Source organism: Drosophila novamexicana, unplaced genomic scaffold, assembly GCF_003285875.2.
Source record: "Drosophila novamexicana strain 15010-1031.04,08,12 unplaced genomic scaffold, DnovRS2.1 tig00001302-arrow-arrow-pilon, whole genome shotgun sequence".
In the NCBI taxonomy this organism is placed as follows: domain Eukaryota; kingdom Metazoa; phylum Arthropoda; class Insecta; order Diptera; family Drosophilidae; genus Drosophila; species Drosophila novamexicana.
In genome coordinates this window covers 378,609-400,629 of record NW_020824849.1, presented here as the reverse complement: position 1 = coordinate 400,629, position 22,021 = coordinate 378,609, and the positions used below count along the sequence as shown (strand labels likewise).

Genomic DNA, 22,021 nt, shown 5'->3' with positions numbered 1-22,021 from the left:
CCCGACTCAACTACATAAGCCAAGCCAAGGCACACAGAACAGCTGACGTGGGCCATTCAGTCGGTATCTGGTCGCGCTTTGCATTGCTTTTAATTAGCGGCCCGGACAGGCGAAAGAAGAAGAAGGAGAGGACCGAGCTGGGACTGATGGTCTAGACGAGACAACTGGGCTAGTTGCCAAAGCTTTGACGCTTACAACATGTTATTGGGTTTGTTGAACACCAAACTAGAGACGCCGCATCATCAACATCATCAGCAGGGGCAGCATACAGATTTTGTTTCTGATCTATGATTAATGATGCATACGTCTGATGGACGCCTTAAAAAATGCGCTTAACCTGCGTGCCATTGCATATAGTAATTGAATTTAATTTTCGACAAACTAATTAAAATACATCAACCAGTTATTTTGTGTATAAAGCGCATTTAAATTGAATAAATCAACGCGAATACTGTCCCTCTGAAGCGTGAATACCTATTTGAATAAGCCCATTGCCGAGCACTGGCTGCATACACAATTGTGCAGCCAGGCTGGTAATTCGTTAACTGGCTTTTAAGCCAGTCCCAGAACGCAAGAGCCACATAACATTTACCACCGGCTAGACCATGGATTACATTTTTGGCAGGGTCAGCAGAGTACGATGCACAGTAACTGACCTTGCCGTCAGGTGAATCCAAAAATATTCTTAATTCTTAATTCAATTCTTAAGAATATCAGTTTTAAAAACAAACTTAATGTTTAGCATTAATTCAGAGTCGTCAAAGGATCAAAAGAGTTCGTGCCCACGCAAAGCTAAATCCTGAAATTCTTTTTTTTCTTTTACAAATCCTCACTTTTACTTATATTTTCTGTTGGGCTTTAAGTTACAGAGCCTAAATATTATATTACTTTTACCAAATTATCCTCAAGTTTAACATGCTCTAAACTTTCCCAATACATCCTTGATATAGAAAAATGATTGACTAGCCTACAAAATAACTTAGTTGATTGACCTACATATTCCGGATGCATATATGTATGTATATACATATATACATCATTAATCTACTTTAAGAATCTTTAAATCAATGCAGTGCAATACATCCTTGATATGGAAAATTATGATTGACTGATTAACTAGCCTAGACAATGCCTTGGTAGATTGTCCTATTCCGGCGACAGATAGATCCATCATGACTCTATGAAACTTTAATTCAATGTAGTGCCCCTCAGGGGCTACGGGGGCTAATACTAAAAATGGCTATGGACAAGTTTTTTTACACGTGCGGGCTTTAGCACGCCGGCTTCACAGCAAACTTTTCGCCATTTTTCGTTTGAAGAGGCGTGCGGGAAGAAGGACTTCAGTGCCGGGTGGTGACCGGCGCCAACTGTAATTACTTTGCAGTCCGGCACAGAAAAAAAGAAGCATGAAAACAAAAAACAAGTGGAATTGGAGAACAAAAAAAAGAGAGAAATCATAAAACACAAAAAGTTTCCGCCTGTTGTTATGCAAATTTGCTTTGTTTCAAAACTTGGCAGCATACCGAGCGTAGGCATTAAAGTACAGTTATTAACGGTTAATCTGCGGCCGTTCGCCATTTTGGTTAGGTGTGGCCAGCGCGCGAAAACTTTTCAATGGACTTTGCAATACGAAAAACTGCACTTGACACAAACCCGAGTACTGGCTGGCACATTGTGCGGGAGGTTTTTTTTTCTTTTTTTTTTTTTTTTTTTGAACTACATTCATGTCGCCATTCGCCATTATTTTGCTGGGAGCCAAGGCGATTGGGAGCTGGGCTGTGGGCGGTATTTGCCACCAAGTTGATGCAACTTTTCCATTGTATGTGGCTTTCAAACTTTGCGTTGCCATTGAGTGCTCGATCTGCCACTCAGGCCTATTGGTTCGTATCTGTACTGTACAGTCTTTGTGGTTTTCTGGCTTGGCAAACCAAGTTCTTAAGGGACATTTATAGTTGGACATTCGAAACTGTAAATACTTTTAAGGCGACTTACATAAAAAGGCTAAGCCAACAACACAAGCACAGTTTCCAACTGTGTACAGAATGCCTTTCATATTTACCAGCTATTAAGACCCTTACCTCTGAATTATAATGGAATTCCTTTACGCCTCTCAACTGAAATGATAAGATAACGTTTAATTGTGGACATATCATTCGAAAAGTTAGCAACAAAGAGTTAGCTGCTTAACTAAGTTACTTTAAACGAGTTTTAAGCTTTTAGTTGTTTGTAAATATTTTCGTATAAATTCAAGTCAGGTCAAATATATTCGTATAAATTCAGGTCAGGTCAACTGATTGCTTCCCAAGTGACCTTAAAAAGACACGATTGATTAAATGATTTTCACTGAACTGTTGGGCAAATGCACGTGAAATACTAGAAAATAAAGTCATGTTTATTCTCTTCTGTAAACGTATAATTTACAAGCTAACTTTGAATGACAATCACATGTCAAACAAAAATAATATTGCCAGATCCACTTCTATTTGATTAATCAGCCTCGAACTGCTCGTCAGAGCATCAAATAGTCTGGAATGTGTAACCTTCATTCGATTTGATTTATACGAAATGACACTAAGGCAGCTGCCTTCGTGTTAATGAAATGCAAATTCTTTAACCGCGTTTTATTTATGAGACTCGAAATTGTCACGCGCCTGCCGGGGCCTGTTGAAGCACTAAGAAAAAGCGCGGATGTTGCCAACCTTAATTCACAAGTTGCGTATACGCACGGGTGCCACATGCGTTAAATACGCACCCGGACCCCAATATGCGGGTATATATATGTCACTGCGTTTCAGAAACGCAGACAAAAAAGTACTTTGTTTGTATCCGACTGTGTGTGCATAGGTCTGATAAATAAAAGCCACACGCAGGTCGCTATTAAGATTATCATTTATAAAAAAAGCATGTGGGACATGCGGAGCTGCGAATGGTCTGGGCAGCCGGACACTCGGACAGACAAAACGCCTGGGAGGCGGCAAGCTTGAGTGAAGCCATACGTAGATGCACGCTTGGGTGCTCTTCAAGCTCGATGGCTCGTCGCTTTTTTTACGCGTACGTGGACACATTAAACGTTAGGTCGACGTGGCGTATACGTAATGTGCACACATACATTTGGAATGTGTGTGTGTGTGCACATATTTGTGTAGGCTGTCACATGGCATGTGCGCCCGATTTTTGGGCTTTGGCAACGACTATTTAGTACAGAAAATGCGTAAATTATTTACATACGGCTCGCTGTGAAAACATTTAGTGCTGGCATCGGCCAGAAAAGCGCACTCATCCAGTGACGATGGCCATCATCATGATGGTTGACAGCAAATGACATGACAAGGTCGTCAGCAAGGTCGTATGCTTCGGCTTGTGGCACTACTGGTTGACCAAATAGTCAGCGCTAAAGCTGACTGAAAATCTTAATTAAACCATAAAAATTAAAGATTTATGAAATGATTTTCACTGAACTGCAACCGCCGTGCAGCTTTGGTACAAGTGCGAATAAAATGCTTGACAATAAAGCCAACTTAACTCGCCGTCCACCCACCGTCCACCCACCGTCTGACAATTTAAAGCCACTTGATTTGGTGTGCGTGCCTAATGCTCGGATTCTTTAGCCGGGACACAAGCGTTTGGTAATCCAAGCCCCTTGTTCGCTTGGCACTCGACGTTTTAGCTATTCATTAGTGCGCTCGGTGGGTTAATGTTGAATGGTAGTTCAACCAGACCCACCAATATACCAACCAACAAGCCCACCGTCCGCCTAGACCGACCGACCGACCGACCGACCAGTTGTTCGGTTAGCTGAGTCAGGCTTACCGCAAATAATAAAATTTCTGCGTGGTTGGCAGTAGAGACCGCTAGACAGGCGGGAGCGGGAGCTCCTTGGGAGCTCTGAAGACCAAACGAGCTACTTGAATATATTGCACGCAAGCACATTCCATTTATACATATCTAACTAAATATTAATGATTTTAAGAGCTTTTCTTTGCTAACCAAGCAAATTGTGAGCAGATGATTATTTAAGAGATAAGCAAACAATGCTCGACCAGAAATAAACTAGAAGCGTGCTTATTGGCTCCCCTGTTTTAAAATGCTTTTCCAAGCTTTAATTCAAAGTGTTTAATCAGTTTTCTTAATTTAAAGCTTATTTACAATCCACATTGATGCTGGGAGTCATATGTTACCTCTATATTTGGAATTTCTCTTCTTAAATTTCCAGGTGAGCGACTAATACAGTATGCCAGCGAGAATCTTGTGACGGAGGTGCTCATACATCCGCAGTATAACACGCTTATACAATGTATGCGCAATCTACTAAGCAGTTTTACGCGGCATCGTCACATTATACACGCCGGGTATACCTTTAGCGGCAACGGTTCTTGGATCCTACAGGTCAGTCACGGGTCAAGGGCTGGAGGTAAAGCTTATGCTAACAATGTGTTTCCCTGCAGGATGGCACCTTCTCGGTGGCTGACTTTGCGGAGGCATTTCAAGAGCACGACGTACAAAGGGTAATACGCGCCTATGCGGATACCATAACGATGAATATACACTGCGCAGATGCTGGTCTGTGGCACACGTTGCCGGATAAGGTTTTTTCACGCCAGTGTAAAATACGCATCAATCCGGTAGATGTCCTGGACACCAGTAGCGAGTACATTAACGGCTTTATAGGTACGACTTACCCGAGCTCAAACTGAAAGACCTGTATTTTTATATCCTTGACGAATTGCAGACTATCTGGCGCCAATGCTGGTGCCAACTTCGTTGCGTGAGTTGCTGGAGACGTCCGATGTGGTGGGCAATATACGTTTTACGCACCCCACTCTCTATGTATTTCCCGGTGGTCAGGGTGACGCCGCCCTCTTTGGCATCAATGGTTTTAACATGCTGGGTAAGTTGAAGGCTAATAAAGATTGGTAAGCCCTTTGTAATTTCTGTGCCTTTATAGTTGATGGCGGCTTTAATCGTAAGGCTTGTTTCTGGGACTTTGCACGTCATTTGGATCGCCTTGATGCGGTGCTGATGACGCGTCTGAACAACAGCAATGTCCAGGGTCTTGGTGCTGTGGTGGCACGTAAGCGGGACTCCCACGTCTATCCACAGATCGGGCATTTCTTTGGCAACGTTCCCGATCGGAAGGGTGGCCTGCCCAGTCCTGATGGTGATAAGGATCGTAATCCGCTGCTCATCGATCTTTTTGAGCGCGGCCATGGTCTCGTCAATGATCTAAAATCGCTTGACCTCAAGCCGCAGTGCTGTTATCGCAATCAGGAGCCTATTAATCTGTACCACAAGGTCGGCCACGGAACCCTCGACATGTATGTGATAAGCCCTTCGCGGGATTCCAAAGAGGTCAAGGACTTTTTGCAGAAATGGAATGCAGGTGATCAGCGTTTGTTTGCCGCACGCGACACCAAGGAGTTTAACTTCCCCTTGCAGAATTTGGTATCTATCTGCGCGTTGCTTGTCTGGCAGCCAGCTAATCCGGATGATACCATAACCCGCATCCTTTTTCCTGGCAGCACACCAGATTTTAAGATCCAGGAGGGTCTGGAGAAGCTCAAGCATCTTGAGTTTATGAAGCACTCAACATGCACGGCCAAGTCTATAGCCCCAGCTATACAGACCGTGACCAGCACCAGAAAGACACTTAAATCTGCCATTGAGGGCACTCCACCCAGCGCCAGTTACAAGCCTAGCAAATTCGGTCCAACAGCTATCGCCGCTGTCGCTGTGCAGCAGGACAATAAGGCCAAGGAAGCTAAGGAAGCAGCCGCAGCTGCAGTGGCGGCTACAGCATCAGCAGTTTCAGCGGAAACATCCGGCGAACAAGTGGACCGATCTGCACCACTTGTTAGTGCCAAAGCGGACTCCGTAGACACAGATGAGCCAGAGGCTGAGCCCGAGCTCGCTGTCGACACTGGCGATGAGGGAGCGCCCGAGCCATCCGTTCCCTCGACAGAGCCTGCCGAGCAGGAAGACAACAAGGATGCTGATGAAGAGAAAAAAGTGGAGGTGTTGATTGTCAAGCCACAGCCGTCAACTGCGCCAGTTAAGGATGCAGTTGACGCCCCCCCTACGGAGGCTGCTAGCAAGACAGCAAAGGCCACCAAAGGCAAGCCAGACAAGCCACGAGCGGAAGTCAAGCCAGTTGTACGGTCAAGAATTGACAGCAAACCGCCCAAGTCCATGGACCGGAAGCTGGTTAAGCGTGAGGATAAAAAGAGTTCGCCTACCGCCACGCCAGCTGTAAGCCGAACGCCTGCTACACGTGATATCAAGCCGAAAATAATAACACGCACCACCAAGTCGAGTCCCAGCAGCACACCTGCTAAGAGTGCCAAGGAGGCCAACAACCGCAAGGTGCTTGAGTCCAAGCAGCAGGCGACGTCGGCGCGGCAGACTACTACCAGCACACGTCGCACTGTTAGCACCATGGAAAAGAAGTCGCAACAGGTCGAGTCGAAAACATCGCAGCACACAACGACACAGGCAGCGCAGCGCAAGCCTATCTCACGAAGGCCACGTGGGGTATCACCTTCCAAGCGGGCTCCAGCGCCAGGCAGCCCAATTAAATCAGCAAAGCCCAAGCCGGATTTAAAGAAGTCGCGTCTGGATAAGGGCGGCACCACAGATTCCAGCCTGGTATCCACACCGTCGGCGGATGAGGCGACAGCAGCCAAAAAGATGCTAGAGTTAAGCGCCTCGCAAGAGCTGGATGCGGAAAAGCAACGTGAGTTGGACGATCTAAAGGAGGAGCAGGAAGTGGTACGCGAAATTGAAGCTGTGTTTAGTCGAGACGAGATGAAGCGACAACACTTGATCAAGGCGGAGCTGCGCGAGATGGCCAAGCAGGACAGCACAACGGAAGCCGAGGAAGAAGAAGAATACTTGATTATTGAAAAGGAAGAGGTCGAGCAGTACACTGAGGACTCAATTATTGAACAAGAGCAGGAGAGCAGCATGACAAAGGAGGAGGAGATTCAAAAGCATCAACGCGACTCGCAGGAATCAGAAAAAAAGCGTAAGAAAAGCGCCGAGGAGGAAATCGAAGCGGCAATCGCCAAGGCTGAAGCAGAGGAGCGCAAGGCTCGTCTGGAGAGTAGCGATGCGGCGAGACATGAGATGCACGAACAGCTGGCAACAACCGAAAAAACAGAAATCAAGGCTGAGGTTCAAGAGATCATATCCACTGCCAAGGACCTTGTAAAGTCCCGCACTGAAGAGCAACTGCCGCAAGCAAAACAAGTTGAGGAGGAGTTCTCTTCTCCGACGCCCGACGATAAGCTCAGCAGTGCCAAGAAAACGTCAGATACTAAAGACGAACCGATCGAAGCTCCCGAGGCGCTGCCTATAAACTTACAAGAAAGTCTTCCAGAGGAGAAATTCTCGGCCACCATCGAATCGGGAGCTACTACAGCACCCACCTTACCAGAAGATGAACGAATTCCGTTGGACAAAATCAAAGAGGACTTGGTCATCGAGGAGAAATATGTCAAAGAGGAAACCAAGGAGATAGAAACTATTGTTGTGGCTACTGTTGCAGTTCCCATCGCAGCAGTAGCAGCATCAACCATCATCGCAACAACCGAAACCAAAATTGAGGTTACTGAGCCGCTTGCCACCGGCGTGGACTCTGCGGAACGTATATTACCCAAGAAAATGACATTTGAAGCCCAACAGAGTCTGATGCGTGATGTTATCAAGACACCCGACGAGGTTGCAGATTTGCCGGTTCATGAGGAAGCTGACTTAGGGCTGTACGAGAAGGATACGCACGATGCTGGCCCCAAGAGTATTTCACACAAAGAAGAGACGGCCAAAGAGGAGAAAGAGACCGAAGATGAAAAGGAAGTCAAGGAAATGGAAGCAGCAGATGATGCGGACCATGTGTCTGAGCCAAAACAGGAGATTTTGGAAAACATTATTGCGAAAACAGAGATTACCGCTAAACTTGAATCTGACGAACAAAAAACTGAGGTAGCCGTTGTTAAAACAACCGAAATTGTAAGTAATGCTATTTCGGAGAGCTATAATATAGAGGTGGACCTTGAAAAACCGACTGATAAAGCAAACAAACAATTGGCAATTACACCAGATGAAAAAGAAGCCAGCGAAATAACTTCTGAAGATGAATTGCCAGCGCATCTTGTGCAACCCATCGTCGCACCAACAAAAGTTAAAGACCGAGAAGACACTGTATCTCTCGAGAGCCCCGCAACAATTGAAGAAGCAATTGAAGTTGAAATTCATATTTCCAAAGAAGAAACACAAAAGCAAGCACCTTTAGTAGCCGAAGAGTCTAGTGAGGACAAATTAAAACCAGAGCTCATTACGGCTGTCAAATTACTTCCAGACTCCAAAGAAACCTTAAAAACCGGATCGGACGAGCATGAAAAGCCAGAAAATATAAAAGACAAAAAGTCAACAGAGCCTTCGCGACGTGAATCAGTTGCGGAGAGTTTGAAACCAGAAATTCAGAAGGATGAACAGTCTCTACCTGCATCTAAGGAAGCATCACGACCCGGTTCCGTGGTAGAAAGTGTAAAAGACGAGCACGAGAAACCAGAAAGTGTTAAGGACGAAAAGTCTACAGAGCAATCACGACGTGAATCAGTTGCGGAGAGTGCGAAACCAGTAAGCCTGAAGGATGAAAAGTCTCTACCTGCATCTAAGGAAGCCTCACGGCCCGGTTCCGTAGCAGAAAGTGTGAAAGACGAACACGAGAAACCAGAAAGTGTTAAGGACGAAAAGTCGACAGCGCCTTCACGGCGTGAATCAGTTGCGGAGAGTGCGAAACCAGAAAGCTTGAAGGATGAAAAGTCCCTACCCACATCTAAGGAAGTATCACGACCCAGTTCCGTAGCAGAAAGTGTTAAAGACGAGCACGCTAAACCAGAAAGTGTCAAGGACGAAAAGTCTACAGGGCCTTCACGACGTGAATCAGTTGCGGAGAGTGCGAAACCAGAAAGCTTGAAGGATGAAAAGTCTCTACCTCCATCCAAGGAAGCAACAAGACCCGGTTCCGTAGCAGAAAGTGTTAAAGATGATCACGATAAACCAGAAGCTGAAAAGGACGAAAAGTCTACAGCAACTTCACGACGTGAATCAGTTGCGGAAAGTGCGAAACCAGAAAGCTTGAAGGATGAAAAGTCTCTACCTGCATCTAAGGAAGCAACACGGCCCGGTTCCGTGGCAGAAAGTGTAAAAGACGAGCACGAAAAACCAGAAAGTGTCAAGGACGAAAAGTCTACAGAGCCTTCACGACGTGAATCAGTTGCGGAGAGTGCGAATCCAGAAAGCTTGAAGGATGAAAAGTCTCTACCTCCATCCAAGGAAGCAACAAGACCCGGTTCCGTAGCAGAAAGTGTTAAAGACGATCACGATAAGCCAGAAGCTGTAAAGGACGAAAAGTCAACAGAGCCTTCACGACGTGAATCAGTTGCGGAGAGTGCGAAACCAGAAAGCTTGAAGGATGAAAAGTCCCTACCTGCATCTAAGGAAGCATCACGGCCCGGTTCCGTGGTAGAAAGTGTGAAAGACGAGCACGATAAACCAGAAAGTGTCAAGGACGAAAAGTCGACAGCGCCTTCACGACGTGAATCAGTTGCGGAGAGTGCGAAACCAGAAAGCTTGAAGGATGAAAAGTCCCTACCTGCATCTAAGGAAGCATCACGGCCCGGTTCCGTGGTAGAAAGTGTGAAAGACGAGCACGATAAACCAGAAGCTGTAAAGGACGAAAAGTCAACAGAGCCTTCACGACGTGAATCAGTTGCGGAGAGTGCGAAACCAGAAAGCTTGAAGGATGAAAAGTCCCTACCTGCATCTAAGGAAGCATCACGGCCCGGTTCCGTGGTAGAAAGTGTGAAAGACGAGCACGATAAACCAGAAAGTGTCAAGGACGAAAAGTCGACAGCGCCTTCACGACGTGAATCAGTTGCGGAGAGTGCGAAACCAGAAAGCTTGAAGGATGAAAAGTCCCTACCTCCATCCAAGGAAGCAACAAGGCCCGGTTCCGTAGCAGAAAGTGTTAAAGACGATCACGATAAGCCAGAAGCTGTAAAGGACGAAAAGTCAACAGAGCCTTCACGACGTGAATCAGTTGCGGAGAGTACGAAACCAGAAAGCTTGAAGGATGAAAAGTCTCTACCTGCATCTAAGGAAACATCACGGCCCGGTTCCGTAGCAGAAAGTGTTAAAGACGATCACGATAAACCAGAAGCTGTAAAGGACGAAAAGTCAACAGAGCCTCCACGACGTGAATCAGTTGCGGAGAGTGAGAAACCAGAAAGCTTGAAGGATGAAAAGTCCCTACCTGCATCTAAGGAAACATCCCGGCCCGGTTCCGTGGTAGAAAGTGTGAAAGACGAGCACGATAAACCAGAAAGTGTCAAGGACGAAAAGTCGACAGCGCCTTCACGACGTGAATCAGTTGCGGAGAGTACGAAACCAGAAAACTTGAAAGATGAAAAGTCTCTAGCTGCATCTAAAGAAGCATCACGGCCAGGTTCCGTAACAGAAAGTGTTAAAGACGATCACGATAAACCAGAAGCTGTAAAGGACGAAAAGTCAACAGAGCCTTCACGACGTGAATCAGTTGCGGAGAGTGCGAAACCAGAAAGCTTGAAGGATGAAAAGTCCCTACCTGCATCTAAGGAAGCATCACGGCCCGGTTCCGTGGTAGAAAGTGTGAAAGACGAGCACGAGAAGCCGGAAAGTGTAGATGGCGAAAAATCTACAGACGCTTCACGACGTGAATCAGTTGCGGAGACTGCGAAACTAGAAAGCTTGAAGGATGAAAAGCCCCTACCTGCATCTAAGGAAGCATCACGGCCCGATTCCGTGGTAGAAAGTGTGAAAGACGAGCAGGAGAAACCAGAGAGTGTAAAAGACGAAAACTCTACAGAGCCTTCACGACGTGCGTCAGTTGCGGAAAGTGCGAAACCAGAAAGCTTGAAGGATGAAAAGTCTCCACCTGCATCTAAGGAAGCATCACGGCCCGGTTCCGTGGTAGAAAGTGTGAAAGACGAGCACGATAAACCAGAAAGTGTCAAGGACGAAAAGTCGACAGCGCCTTCACGACGTGAATCAGTTGCGGAGAGTACGAAACCAGAAAGCTTGAAAGATGAAAAGTCTCTAGCTGCATCTAAGGAAGCATCACGGCCCGGATCCGTAGCAGAAAGTGTGAAAGATGAGCACGAGAAATCAGAGAGTGTAAAAGACGAAAAATCTGCAGAGCCTTCACGACGTGCGTCAGTTGCGGAAAGTGCGAAACCAGAAAGCTTGAAGGATGAAAAGTCTTTACCTGCATCTAAGGAAGCATCACGGCCCGGTTCCGTAGTCGAAAGTGTGCAAGACGAACAGGAGAAACCAGAAAGTGTAAAGGACGAAAAGTCTACAGCAACTTCACGACGTGAATCAGTTGCGGAAAGTGCGAAACCAGAAAGCTTGAAGGATGAAAAGTCTCTACCTGCATCTAAGGAAGCATCACGGCCCGGTTCCGTGGTAGAAAGTGTGAAAGACGAGCACGATAAACCAGAAAGTGTCAAGGACGAAAAGTCGACAGCGCCTTCACGACGTGAATCAGTTGCGGAGAGTACGAAACCAGAAAGCTTGAAAGATGAAAAGTCTCTAGCTGCATCTAAGGAAGCATCACGGCCCGGTTCCGTAGCAGAAAGCGTGAAAGACGAGCACGAGAAGCCGGAAAGTGTAAAGGACGAAAAATCCACAGAGCCTTCACGACGTGATTCAGTTGCGGAGAGTGCGAAACCAGAAAGCTTGAAGGATGAAAAGTCTCTACCTGCATCTAAGGAAGCATCACGGCCCGGTTCCGTAGTCGAAAGTGTGCAAGACGAACAGGAAAAACCAGAAAGTGTAAAGGACGAAAAGTCTACAGAGCCTTCACGACGTGAATCAGTTGCGGAGAGTACAAAACCAGAAAGCTTGAAGGATGTAAAGTCTCTACCTGCATCTAAGGAAGCATCACGGCCCACTTCCGTAGTAGAAAGTGTGAAAGACGAGCATGAGAAACCGGAAAATGTAAAGGACGAAAAGTCTACAGAGCCTTCACGACGTGAATCAGTTGCGGAGAGTACGAAACCAGAAAGCTTGAAGGATGAAAAGTCTCTACCTGCATCGAAGGAAGCATCACGGCCCGGTTCCGTGGCAGAAACTGTGAAAGACGATCACGATAAACCAGAAAGTGTAAAGGACGAAAAGTCTGCAGAGCCTTCACGACGTGAATCAGTTGCGGAGAGTGTGAAACCAGAAAGCTTGAAGGATGAAAAGTCTCTACCTGCATCTAAGGAAGCATCACGGCCCACTTCCGTAGTAGAAAGTGTGAAAGACGAGCATGAGAAACCGGAAAGTGTAAAGGACGAAAAGTCTACAGAGCCTTCACGACGTGAATCAGTTGCGGAGAGTGCGAAACCAGAAAGCTTGAAGGATGAAAAGTCTCTACCTGCATCTAAGGAAGCATCACGGCCCACTTCCGTAGTAGAAAGTGTGAAAGACGAGCATGAGAAACCGGAAAGTGTAAAGGACGAAAAGTCTACAGAGCCTTCACGACGTGAATCAGTTGCGGAGAGTACGAAACCAGAAAGCTTGAAGGATGAAAAGTCTCTACCTGCATCGAAGGAAGCATCACGGCCCGGTTCCGTGGCAGAAAGTGTGAAAGACGATCACGATAAACCAGAAAGTGTAAAGGACGAAAAGTCTGCAGAGCCTTCACGACGTGAATCAGTTGCGGAGAGTGTGAAACCGGAAAGCTTGAAGGATGAAAAGTCTCTACCTGTATCTAAGGAAGCATCACGGCCCGGTTCTGTAGTAGAAAGTTTGAAAGACGAACATGAGAAACCGGAAAGTGTAAAGGACGAAAAGTCTACAGAGCCTTCACGGCGTGAATCAGTTGCGGAGAGTACGAAACCAGAAAGCTTGAAGGATGAAAAGTCTTTACCTGCATCTAAGGAAGCATCACGGCCCGGTTCCGTAGTAGAAAGTTTGAAAGACGAACATGAGAAACCGGAAAGTGTAAAGGACGAAAAGTCTACAGAGCCTTCACGACGTGAATCTGTTGCTGAGAGTACGAAACCAGAAAGCTTGAAGGATGAAAAGTCTATACCTGCATCTAGGGAAGCATCACGGCCCGGTTCCGTAGTAGAAAGTGTGCAAGACGAACAGGAGAAACCAGAAAGTGTAAAGGACGAAAAGTCTACAGAGCAATCACGACGTGAATCAGTTGCGGAGAGTGCGAAACCAGTAAGCCTGAAGGATGAAAAGTCTCTACCTGCATCTAAGGAAGCCTCACGGCCCGGTTCCGTAGCAGAAAGTGTGAAAGACGAACACGAGAAACCAGAAAGTGTAAGGGACGAAAAGTCTGCAGAGCCTTCACGACGTGAATCAGTTGCGGAGAGTGTGAAACCGGAAAGCTTGAAGGACGAGAAGTCTCAACATGCATCTAAGGAAGTATCACGACCCGGTTCCGTAGCAGAAAGTGTAAAAGGTGAGCAAGAGAAGCCAGAAAGTGTTAAAGACGAAAAGTCTGCAGAGCCTTCACGACGTGAGTCAGTTGCGGAGAGTGCGAAACCAGAAAGCTTGAAGGATGAAAAGTCTCTACCTGCATCTAAGGAAGCAACACGGCCCGGTTCCGTAGCAGAAAGTGTGAAAGACGAACACGAGAAACCAGAAAGTGTAAGGGACGAAAAGTCTGCAGAGCCTTCACGACGTGAATCAGTTGCGGAGAGTGTGAAACCGGAAAGCTTGAAGGATGAGAAGTCTCAACATGCATCTAAGGAGGTATCACGACCCGGTTCCGTAGCAGAAAGTGTAAAAGGTGAGCAAGAGAAGCCAGAAAGTGTTAAAGACGAAAAGTCTGCGGAGCCTTCACGACGTGAATCAGTTGCGGAGAGTAAGAAACCAGAAAGCTTGAAGGATGAAAAGTCTCTACCTGCATCTAAGGAAACATCACGGCCCGGTTCCGTAGTCGAAAGTGTGCAAGACGATCACGATAAACCAGAAGCTGTTAAGGACGAAAAGTCTACAGAGCCTTCACGACCTGAATCAGTTGCGGAGAGTACGAAACCAGAAAGCTTGAAGGATGAAAAGTCTCTACCTGCATCTAAGGAAGCATCACGGCCCGGTTCCGTAGTCGAAAGTGTGCAAGACGAACAGGAGAAACCAGAAAGTGTAAAGGACGAAAAGTCTACAGAGCCATCACGACGTGAATCAGTTGCGGAGAGTGCGAAACCAGTAAGCTTGAAGGATGAAAAGTCTCTACCTGCATCTAAGGAAGCCTCACGGCCCGGTTCCGTAGTAGAAAGTGTGAAAGACGAGCACGAGAAACCAGAAAGTGTTAAGGACGAAAAGTCTACAGAGCCTTCACGACGTGAATCAGTTGCGGAGAGTACGAAACCAGAAAGCTTGAAGGATGAAAAGTCTCTACCTTCATCTAAGGAAGCATCACGGCCCGGTTCCGTAGTCGAAAGTGTGCAAGACGAACATGAGAAACCAGAAAGTGTAAAGGACGAAAAGTCTACAGAGCCTTCACGACGTGAATCAGTTGCGGAGAGTGCGAAACCAGAAAGCTTGAAGGATGAAGAGTCTCAACCTGCATCTAAGGAAGCATCACGGCCCAGTTCCGTGGCAGAAAGTGTAAAAGACGAGCGCGATAAACCAGAATGTAAAGAGAAGTCAACAGCGCCTTCACGACGTGAATCAGTTGCGGAGAGTGCGAAACCAGAAAGCGTGAAGGATGACAGGTCTCTACCTGCATCCAAGGAAGCAACACGGCCCGGTTCCGTAGCAGAAAGTGTAAAAGGTGAGCAAGAGAAGCCAGACAGTGTTAAAGACGAAAAGTCTGCAGAGCCTTCACGACGTGAGTCAGTTGCGGAGAGTGCCAAACCAGAAACCTTGAAGGATGAAAATTCTCTACCTGCATCCAAGGAAGCAACACGGCCCGGTTCCGTAGCGGAAAGTGTTAAAGACGATCACGATAAACCAGAAGCTGTAAAGGACGAAAAGTCAACAGAGCCTTCACGACATGAATCAGTTGCGGAGATTGTGAAACCGGAAAGCTTGAAGGATGAAAAGTCTTTACCTGCATCCAAGGAAGCATCACGGCCCGGTTCCGTAGCAGAAAGTGTAAAAGGTGAGCAAGAGAAGCCAGAAAGTGTTAAAGACGAAAAGTCTGCAGAGCCTTCACGACGTGAGTCAGTTGCGGAGAGTGCCAAACCAGAAAGCTTGAAGGATGAAAATTCTCTACCTGCATCCAAGTTAGCAACACGGCCCGGTTCCGTAGCGGAAAGTGTAAAAGGTGAGCAAGAGAAGCCAGAAAGTGTTAAAGACGAAAAGTCTGCAGAGCCTTCACGACGTGAGTTAGTTGCGGAGAGTGCCAAACCAGAAAGCTTGAAGGATGAAAAATCTTTACCTGCATCTAAGGAAGCAACACGACCTGGTTCCGTAGCAGAAAGTGTACAAGACGAGCACGAGAAACCAGACGAAGCGTCCTTAGAGCCTTCTCGACGTGAATCAGTTGCGAAGATTGTGAAACCGGAAAGCTTGAAGGATGAAAAGTCTTTACCTGCATCTAAGGAAGCATCACGGCCCGGTTCCGTAGTAGAAAGTTTGAAAGACGAACATGAGAAGCCAGAAAGTGTTAAGGACGTAGAGTCTACAGTGCCTTCACGACGTGAATCAGTTACGGAGAGTACGAAACCAGAAAGCATAAAGGATGAAAAGTCTCTACCTGCATCTAAGGAAGCAACACGACCTGGTTCCGTAGCAGAAAGTGTACAAGACGAGCACGAGAAACCAGACAAAGCGTCCTTAGAGCCTTCTCGACGTGAATCCGTTGCGGAGATAATTAAACCGGAGAGTGTTAACGATAACAAGTCTCTGCCTGTATCCAAAGAGGCATCACGACCTGGTTCAGTAGCCGAAAGTGTAAAAGACGAACATGTTAAACCAAGGAGTCTGAGGGACGATAAGTCTGCAGAGCTTTCCCGCCGTGAATCCGTTTCGGGGAGTATAAAACCGGAAAGTGTAAAGGATGACAAGTCTCTTCCAGTCTCCAAGGAAACATCACGCCCTGGTTCAGTTACCGAAAGTTTGGAAGATGAACATGAAAAGCCAGAAAGTGTAAGGGACGAAAAGTCAACCGAGCCTTCTCGACGTGAATCCGCTGTGGATAGTATAAAGCCCGAGAGTTTGGGGAATGACAAGTCTCTACCTGTCTCCAAGGAAGCATCACGACCTGGCTCTGTCGCCCAAAGTGTAAAAGAGGAACATGAAAAAACAGAAAGTTTGAAGGACGAAAAGTCTGAAGAGCATTCCCGTCGTGAATCCGTTGCGGAGAGTACAAAACCGGCGAGTTTGAGGGATGACATGTCTATTTCTGTCTCCTCAAAACCTTCACATTCTGTAGCTGCGGCCGAAGATAACATCTTTGACGAACCTTCTCATCGAGAATCCATACCTGAAGGGGAGAAATATGCTACCCAAACTGTACCGTCGCCAATTAATTTAGACTTTTTGTGTGAGCATCTCAAAAAAGATACATGTTCCCATAGTCTGGAATCCAAAGGGGATTTCCCAACTCTTTCCAGCCCTATTAAGATTGCTGAAGGTAATTTTGCAGTGGCAACTTCTCTGTCCGAGACACTTGAACTAGCCAAGCCGGAGGAGCGCTCTGATGTTGCTACACCAAAAACTGCATCCAGCCCTGTAGATGAAGCCGTAAGCTATGTTACTGAAATTAAGAAGTCTGACTTAAAAGAGGGAAGTTTTAAGTCCCCAATAGCATCAAAAGAAGTATCGCGGCCAGGATCAGTAGTCGAGAGTATAAAGGACGATAGTGGAAAGGCAAAAATAGAGGACCCATCCTGTCAGAAATCACCTTTCGAAAGTTCAATGCCCCTTAGTATAAAGGAGGAAATGTATCTAGCTTTTTCCAACGATGCATCACCCGGTACCGTACCACTCAGTGTGAAGGGTCAACCAGAAAAGCCAGAAAGTGTAGAATCTGTTGCTGAACTTGTACCTGAACTTGATAAGGGTGACAAGTTTAAAGAACCTTCCCACCTCGAATCAGCATCCGACAGCAAGTCCTTACCAGCTTCTAAAGACGCTTCGCGACCCCCATCGGTTGCAGAGAGTGTGAAGGGTGAAACTGACGATAGAGAATCTGTTGCGGAAACAACAACGTCAGAGACTCTGAAGGGTGATAAGTCTTTGCCAGCCTCTAAAGAAGTATCACGTCCCGGATCTGTGGTAGAAACTGTGAAAGATGAATCGGAAAAACCTAAATCTGTTAAGGACGATAACCTAAAAGATAAGGAACCATCGCGTCCAGCATCATTAATTGAGAGTGCGAAGTCAAATGAACCTTATCGTCCTGCGTCCGTAACAGAAACGGCTTCGTCACCTATTGACGAAGCCTCAAGGGAACCCATTTTGGTAGCCCTCTCATCTGCTGAAATCAAAGGAAATTACCCTACAGTATCCAGTCCTGTCGATGTTGCCTTAGGCGAATTTTCTCATACAATGTCAGGGGCAATCGAACTAGACAAGCCTGCCGAGCACACCACCGTTGGAGCTATACTTACTGCTTCTAGTCCTGTGGATGAGGCAGCTAAAATTTTCGCATCAATTGAAACCATTGAAGAACATATCACTTCCCAGGCAGTTCCTAGTAAATTGGACGAAATCAGCTCGTTCTGCGAAGATAAACTGCAATCGCTTACCGAGCCGCTAAGCCAAAAAGCAGAAACTGTAATTGATACAGTAAGCCATAAACTGGAAAGCGCTAAAGATTTTGTAGTGGAGTCCTTGGAGCAAATAACAACGGAAAGTTCAAAATCTTTAACGGACATTGAAGCTCTTAAGGATTCAAAGGTCATTGAGATTTCCAAAACAGCAACTATCGCGGAAGAGAAACAGCACGAAGTTATTGAAAAAGTGTTGTCGACTTCGGAGGTATTATCTCAAAAGTTGGCTCAGGCAAGTTCAATTATAGAACCTGCCACCGATATGCCTGAAGATGCCAGTGCCAAAGGCAACCTTGACTTGAGTGGTTTTTCAGAGCTTCGTGAAACACACATTACCACAGTGGATTCACCCGAATTTAAAGTCACTATTTGCGAACGTGATGAGAGTATTCTGCATGATATAAAAGAAGAGGACGAGGAGCATAGATTTTCGCCACCGACCGAAAAGGGAGCTTTGCTACCACAGCAACCAATGCGTCCCCTCTCGCCACGTGAAGAAGAGGTTGCCAAGATTGTTGCCAATGTAGCCAAGGTTTTGAAGTCAGATAAAGCTATTACAGATATAATACCTGGGTTCAATGAGGAGCAATTGGAGGAAAAACTCAAAACTACAGCTGAAATTGAAGTGGTGGATTTACAGAAAACGACTTTACCTGAACCTCTATCGGGTAAAATAACTCCAACAGCGGATCTTGCCTTAGATGAAAAGATATTAGATATGAAAATGATGAAAGTAGATATTGAATCAGAAAAGTCATCACCAGATCAAAAGTCTGGGCCCATTTCAATTGAAGAGAAGGACAAAATTGAGCAGTCTGAAAAGGCACAACTGCAAGAAGGAGCTGCAAAAGTTGCTATCTTTGAAGTAGCTAAGGATAGTTCCAGGCCAGAATCAGCTACAAGCCAGTCGGGACCTCTAGAATCATTACCATCTCACCCCGAGTCCGTAGCAAGCCAAAAAGGGGAGGAAAAACCGGAGCATTCCTTAGATTTGTCAAGGGAAATATCACGGCCTGTATCAGTGGCCAGTTTAAAAGAGGAATCCGAGCACAAAGATGAAAGTTCCACAACTCCAGCAAAAGACATTGCCAGACACGAGTCGATTGCAAGCCATATAAGTGAAAAGGAAGCCGGCAGCATTGAGTCTGACTCTAGACGCGAATCAATATCAGTAGCTGGATCGGCAAAACTAGATGTTTCCGCCACAGCATCTAAAGATGTAACTCGTCCAGGATCCGCTGCCAGTCAGGCCAGTGAAAAGACCAAGGAATGCCCCCGCCCGGAATCAGTAGAGGGGGAGCCAATATCTTCGCGACCAGCATCAGGTGCTAGTCGTATCAGCACCAAGGATGAAGAGACTTCCGACTCCCAGCGCGATTCAAATCTGGTCTCGATAATGGAAAGCAAAAAGGAAGAGAAATCGAGCGAATCAACAACCACCTCCAAGTCAGTTATAAATGAAATGAATCTAAAAGAAGAATCTATGAGCGAATCCCTAAGTAGCAGCATGAAGGTGGAGGACAGCTCGAGACGGGAGTCTCTATCAAGCTTGCTGACCGATAAAGAAACCACCAAATCTGCAAGCACTAGCGTCAAGGAGGAAAATGAACGTATTACAAAGATTATGGAGAAGACAACAGCTTCAGAAGTGGAGGAGCTGCTCATTCAATCCGAAGAATGCTCCTCGGAGTCTATAGTCAGTGAGATTCAAACTTCGAGCACCCAAAAGTCAAGTGGTCAAAGCACAAGCAAGGAAACCACAAGCACCTCTGTTCAGGAGTCAGTCAAGGACAGCCTCAAGGAAACGGTAGCAGAATTCTTGGCTACAGAGAAAATAATTGCCGCCAAAGAAACATTCAGCGCTGAGGCCACCAAAACAACTGATGAGTGTCTGAAGAAGATATCCAGTGTAACCTCATCTCAGAAGCCTTTGTTTGTTGGCACAGACGAATCCCGGCGTGAATCGATGCTCAGTCAGACCAGCGAGGGTCGGCAAACGCACAGCGACCCCGAGGAGGATAGTGATGATGATGGACACGCCAGTCTAAAAGAGGCTCGTTCCAAGTCCATTGCCACCATCATGATGACCAGCATCTACAAGCCCTCCGAGGAGCTTGACACGATTGACGCCCTTAAAGAAGACGAGCATGAAGATCAGGAGGAGCTTAAACAGGATGATCACGACAAGGCACCCAAGGAGACAAAATCGACTACTTCCCTTACAGACACAACCACTAAAACAACCACACTACTGCAATCCAGCGAACAGATCAGCAGCACCACCATGAAAACTAGCTCGACAGACTTAAAGACAAAAGTCGAGTCCATTACACTGTCACAAACACAAACACAAGGTGAGCAAGCAGTTGACAGCACAGATCGCAAGACACCGCCAACAGCACCGGTCAGTCCCAGCGTTAAGCCGGTGAGCACCACAAGCACCACAAGCACCACAAGCACCACAAGCATCACAAGCACCGCGGCCACGGGCTCTAGTTGCGCCAAGAGCGAATCTAGCGCTGCCAGTATAGCATCAACATCGGGCCCATTGTCGCCCAAAGACATTAGTGGTAAGTCTAGTCCTGGTGCATTAACATCTGAAAGTCAATCCATACCAACACCGTTAGGGCGTGAGTCGCACACCGAGACGCCAGAGTCATCTCCCAAGCCCACTTCTCCTTTCCCGCGGGTCAGCAAGGACGAGCTGAAGTCCTTAGGTGTAACAGCGGAGCCCGATGCAAGTGAGATCAGCGCCGACTCCAGTGATCTGCTCCCCGAGCTGCACGAGTTGCGCGGCATTGAGAGCACCACAGCGCTCAGCGGAAGCACTGAAAAGATCATAACGACAACCATAACGACAGTTACCAAGGTCATCTCTGCCGATGGCAAGGAGATTGTGACTGAACAAAAGACAGTCACCACAACCGACAGCTCAGAGCCAGACAGCGAGAAAGTGGTGGTCACCACCACTCGCACAACCAGCGAAAGCGAGAAAAGCGAACGCGATCAAATCCTGCCCAAGGAAGTAGCCATGCTACGCGGCATTTATCGCTCCAGCACGCCCGGCAGTGATGATGAACGTTTGGCTGGTGCCATGAGTGACGATGAGCTGCCTGGCACGCCACGTAGCGCTAGCTACGATCTGCAGCACTCCAGCTCTGGCATAAGCAAGCGCTCTGATCTCGATGGCGATGACAGCCAAGATGATATACCGCCGCAGTACGGTAGCGAAGAGCATTCCACTGCGCGCGCCATTCTGCAGCCCCGCGCAGCCGATCCCATGGCAACCTCCTTTTATGGCGCACTTCCCGATAGCTTTGATGCCAAGCCCAGCACTGAGCCAATACCTATACGGGGTGCCATACTGATGACCTACACTGACTCACCACCAGCCAGCCAGTCATCCGAGAGTGTGGAGAGCACCAGCCAAACCTGGGCCGGACACAAGTTCCTGGATGAGGCCGACAAGGACTTCCAAAAGGCACTCGAGGAGCACGTACAGGCTCGCGGCGCCGAAGTAATGTCTTCCGTGACCGCCAAGTATTCCTACTCACCATCCAAGGCCGAGGAGGTCGAGCAGATTGTCAGCGGCACTGCCGAGCGACAGCGCTTCCCCCTCAGTGATGTCCAGAAGGTACGCAGCGGCGACAATCTCTTGGTGAGCTTCGGCACTTCAAGCCCCTCTGTTGGCGGTGCATCTGCCAGCACTGCAACCACCACTGGCGCTGACAGCAGCAGCGCAGTGACAACAGCAACAGCAACAGCAGCAACAACAACAACAACCGCAGCAACTGCAACAACAACTAGCACAAGCAGCACAACCGGCACCCTGCCAAAGGATCGTCTTGAGGAGTGGGGCAAGCCACTCGGCCTGCCATCACCGGCACCATTGCCGGTCGAAGGCACCGATATACGCACCACGCCCAAGAAGGAGCGTCGCTTGGTGGCCACCAAGACGCGTCTGAACAATGAAAAGAATCTCCGCAAGCGTAGCGAATCACCCAACAAGGCGAAGAAGCCCGCACCTGTCTATGTGGATCTTACCTACGTGCCGCACAATGGCAACTCCTACTATGCACACGTCGACTTCTTCAAGCGTGTCCGTGCTCGCTACTATGTCTTCTCTGGCACCGAGCCCAGCCGTCAGGTCTACGATGCCCTACTGGAGGCCAAACAAACCTGGGAAGACAAGGAGCTAGGTGAGTAAATCAGTTATATTCATATAGAAAAGGAACTTTAGCGACCATTCTCACATTTTGCAG

General features: G+C 47.2%; 1 protein-coding gene across 2 annotated transcripts in view; it reads left to right on the top strand.

Moving 5' to 3' along the window:
• LOC115767012 (microtubule-associated protein futsch) overlaps window positions 1–22,021 on the top strand; it is a 55,737-nt gene that overhangs the window by 32,767 nt on the left and 949 nt on the right. Inside the window, exons 3-7 of one of the 2 annotated variants that reach the window (XM_030711135.1) lie at window positions 4,214–4,386; window positions 4,446–4,668; window positions 4,730–4,888; window positions 4,946–20,329; window positions 20,387–21,958. In XM_030711135.1, coding sequence (XP_030566995.1) covers window positions 4,214–4,386; window positions 4,446–4,668; window positions 4,730–4,888; window positions 4,946–20,329; window positions 20,387–21,958 — 17,511 coding nt within the window. Of the gene's footprint in view, window positions 1–4,213; window positions 4,387–4,445; window positions 4,669–4,729; window positions 4,889–4,945; window positions 21,959–22,021 lie in introns of both variants that reach the window. The other variant, XM_030711134.1, reaches the window with a different exon arrangement.